The 4,157-nt window shown below is 32.8% G+C and overlaps 1 protein-coding gene across 1 annotated transcript; it reads left to right on the plus strand.

Annotated features, from left to right (window-relative positions):
* Window positions 1-1,111: 1,111 nt before the first annotated feature.
* Window positions 1,112-1,795, plus strand: LOC119664651 (the record flags this gene model as incomplete). The annotated part of the gene is made up of 1 exon (XM_038074104.1): window positions 1,112-1,795. A coding segment is annotated over exon 1 (684 nt), but the record flags the coding sequence as incomplete, so codon positions are not given.
* Between the last annotated feature and the right edge of the window lie 2,362 nt (window positions 1,796-4,157).

Consider the following 4,157-nt stretch of genomic DNA (forward strand, 5'->3'; position numbering starts at 1 on the left):
ATTTACTCTCATATCAAAACTGCACCCATTTAAGTAATTTGACATTAATATTAAAATATTTGAATCAATGATCTAAACATTTATATAGAAATTAAACTTTTACGAAATATGGAGTGGGTCCCTTTTCTTTTGAAAACTTGCATGGTCATCAAATTTCGTTTCGCATTTCACTGAAGTCACACTTCAGTTGATGAATCATGAAAAAAGAACTGACTTTTATTGCAACCCCGGTAAATGGAAAATATGTTTGAAACCCTGTTTGTGTCTAGTGAAATGCATATGCATATATGCATTTATATGAATATGATTGTTTTACTATTTGTATTTAGAAATACAGTGTAAAATTTATTAGTAAAGGTTGAAAGCATTCCTCATGCATATTCAAAAATACTCCATTGAGATTATGCTGACCCAAATACAACAAATAAAACGAGAGGAAAACGCAACAAAAACATTTTAAAATAGAAAATATATATTAAATATGTACTTTAAAGTAAGCAAACAGAATGAGATAAAGGATAATGCAGAAAGGAAAACATAAATTCAAATTAAAATGTCATTTAATATTGAAGAATTATTCGTCCCATTCTTCTCAAGAAGTTGGCGCAGAATTGTATTAGCAAGGACCTTTGGGACCATTTCAGTTACTACAACAATTGCATTAATTTCTTTTATGAATCAATCAATTCTCTATGCAAATTCGAATTTAACACAAATCAATTTTCACAATTTTCATGTAAAATATTAATTTAATAATTTATTTATTTTATTTATATTGTATCTGAAAGTGGAACAAAATGTAAGCCAATGAAAAACAAATTGCATTTTATGTATAATAAATTAATAAATAAATTGAAAAAAAATTTAAGTGTTATATACTTGTATCAAAGTATCTTTACTTCACGAAGGGCGTCTCAGCGGGCAAATTCAAATTAAGTCTGGCGTCCGACAAGGTTGCATTCTTTCACCTATACTATTTAATATAGTCTTAGATGTGGTTATGTCGGAAGCTATGAGCACAAATCATGGCATCTCATTCGGCCTTTAAAACAAACTTACTGACCTCGATTACGCTGATGACATCTGTTTACTAACACATAACTTTTCCCAGATGCAAATATCGTTAAACAACATCGTAAAGCGTGCACTGGCAGCTGGTCTGTCAATCAATATCACCAAAACCAAGTCTATGCGTCTCAATTCAAACTGCTCAACGAAGTTTCAACTAGATGACTCCTACATCGAAGAAGTACAAAGTTTCTGCTATCTGGGAAGCTACATTTCGAACAACGGCGGCAGTCGGCAAGACATTCAGCACATGCTATCGAAAGCGAAGCAAGCGTTTGGAACCCTTAACAAAATCTGGCGTTCATCCAACATTACACAACGCACTAAGATACACCTGTACAATGCAAACGTAAAATCAACTTTACTATATGGTAGTGAGAGTTGGAACCTAACGGCAAGAGACGCACAACAGCTACAAGCCTTTGTCAATCACTGTCTACGACGCATCCTTCATGTATTCTGGCCAGCAACCATAACCAATAATGAGCTCGGGTTTAGAACGAATCAGCCTCTTATAACTGATGAAATAATGATGCGCAAATACAAATGGCTTGGCCATACGTTAAGAAAACCCGCTGATGATATCGCAAGAAATGTCTTAGATTTCAACCCTCAAGGCAGTAGAAGACCAGGGCGTCCGCGCAATACTTGGAAACGACAAACTGAAGCCGAATTAAGAAATGCTGGAAAGAGCTGGAGTGAAACAAAACGTCTTGCATTAGATAGAGTTCAATGGAAACTATTTGTTACGACCCTCTGTTCCACCTAGGAATAAAAGGATTAAATATAATATCAAAGTATCTTGGGAGAACATAAAATCGGCTTTAGAAATAAAAATATTACTTAAGTGAAATATATTACAATTCGTTGGGTTCAAATCAAACTAAGATCTGGTCTAAAAACATGTTTTTTGTATTTTAAATTATTCATATATTATATATTACTTTTTATTATATATATTCCTAAAGTAAAACAAAAGTGGTCCCAGGAAGGTCTCCCTGATTAAAATGTATGATGTTTTAGTCGATAAGAGTCCGACAAACCTGTGTCATGACGATGGTACTGCTAGGCCAAGATGGGTTTCAAGCCTCACCGCAAAAGAAAAAAAATAAATAAATAATATTATTATAGAAGGGTTTTCGAATAACAAAGAAAGAAATAAAGGACAAACACAAAAATTTATTTTTTAATTTTATTGAAATTTGGCTGACCATACAACGCTGTTTCGAGTATTGCCAAGTAGTCTTCATCAGTGGTCTTTGGGAATAATCGAATTTTATTTAATTAGTTTATAGTCCGTATATAATTTGTTTGGACTGCAAAGTGCCAGGCTTAGAACTCGTGCCTGTCAAATTAGAAGCGATGACTAATCGTGTTTATCCACAAGAAGCCAAGGCTGCACAAACTTTCAATGCTTTGTCCCTATACAAAGTAAGTCTAGCTTAACAGCAATACTAATACTTTATTCAAATATTAGACTTGTGAAAAGTAAAGAACAATAGGTTAAAATATAATATTGTTCAGCTTTTCCTAACCGCAATAAGCGGATTTGTAGAATAACATAGCATAGCTTCTTTGTAAAAAGCACCAGAATGGTCGCTTTACATATAGTAAGTAAAAAAATATGCAGTACAATATGTCTCTACAAAAAGAGTAGCTTTGAAAAGAAATAAAGAATAAGGCAAACCCAAAAAGTTAAACTTTCAATTCGTTGAATTTGTGTTTCCAAAATAAAGCTGTAGTTTATAAGCTCGTTCTAATTTAAAGCACGGCAAGTGCTTTGGTTGTTGTCACTAATTAAATTAAAATAAGTGACAATAAAACCTGGAACTTGAGCATTGAAAGTTTGTGCAGCCTTGGCTTTTTGTGGATAAACACTATTAGTCATCGCTTCTAATTTGACAGGCACGAGTTCTAAGCCTGGCACTTGCAGTCTAAACAAATTATATACGGACTATAAACTAATTGAATAAAATTCGATTATTCCCAAAGACCACTGATGAAGAGTACTTGGCAATACTCGAAACAGCGTTGTATGGTCAGCCAAATTTCAATAAAATTAAAAAATAAATTTTTGTGTTTGTCCTTTATTTCTTTCTTTGTTATTCGAAAACCCTTCTAAAAATTTAATAAAGCTTCTTTGTCCCTATACAAAGTAAGTCTAGCTTAACAGCAACACTAATACTTTATTCTAATATTATTATATATATTATTATTATATATATATATATATATTATTGCATCCCAGTGTCGAAAATGGTGCGTCTAGTGAAACACAAAAATCTACATAGATGACCTCCAAGAAAATTAAAGTTAAAGAAGATCATACTGCAAACTGTAAACCTTGTAGCATTCATGCGACCCTTTTTAATGAATTCCCAAGAGCTGGTCTTATTATAAGATAGACAAGTTAACCGGAAATTTACATATGACCTAAGTGTCTTCCATTTATTATTCATAGCTAAAGGAAAGTAGAAGTGAATACTACTCGTTACTATATCTAGACGAACATAGGCCGGTATCTAAATTTTCATTCCTTTCCTTTCCTATATTTAGGAACCCTTAATGAGTGTGATGTCAGGTAACCGATTTAGCTCGTCAACTGCCTCTCAACATTCTTCAACTAGCTTTGACTTCAAGATGGAAGACTGAAAAGCTTTGATTGCCACTTGGTTGTCAATAAAAATAGCAACGCTACAACTGTCCTTGATGTAAATTGCAATGACCTGTCGTGCTTCCCTTATCTTTAAACTTCAGCCTGTAGACCTTATCTCTAAATTTTAGCCTAAAAACCTTATCACTAACGCTTAAGCCTGAAAAACCGCCTCATTAGTTAGCCTTCCTTGGTTCATATCTATAAATAGGGCGAATATTCTTGTTCCTACCCCGTAATATATTTTTGAGCCGTCTGTAAAAATTGATACATTATAGTGTCTAAAAATTTCTTTGTATGTATTAAATTCGATATAAATATAGAATATAATCATGGACTACATTACAATTAGCACAAACATTAAGTTTTTATAGAAGCAATTATCTTTTTAAGGTTAGTGTAGGATTGAAAAGCATTTATTCCTGTAAACTCTATA

Source organism: Teleopsis dalmanni, unplaced genomic scaffold (assembly GCF_002237135.1).
Source record: "Teleopsis dalmanni isolate 2A unplaced genomic scaffold, ASM223713v2 unscaffolded_contig_2375, whole genome shotgun sequence".
NCBI classification, from domain to species: Eukaryota; Metazoa; Arthropoda; class Insecta; order Diptera; family Diopsidae; genus Teleopsis; species Teleopsis dalmanni.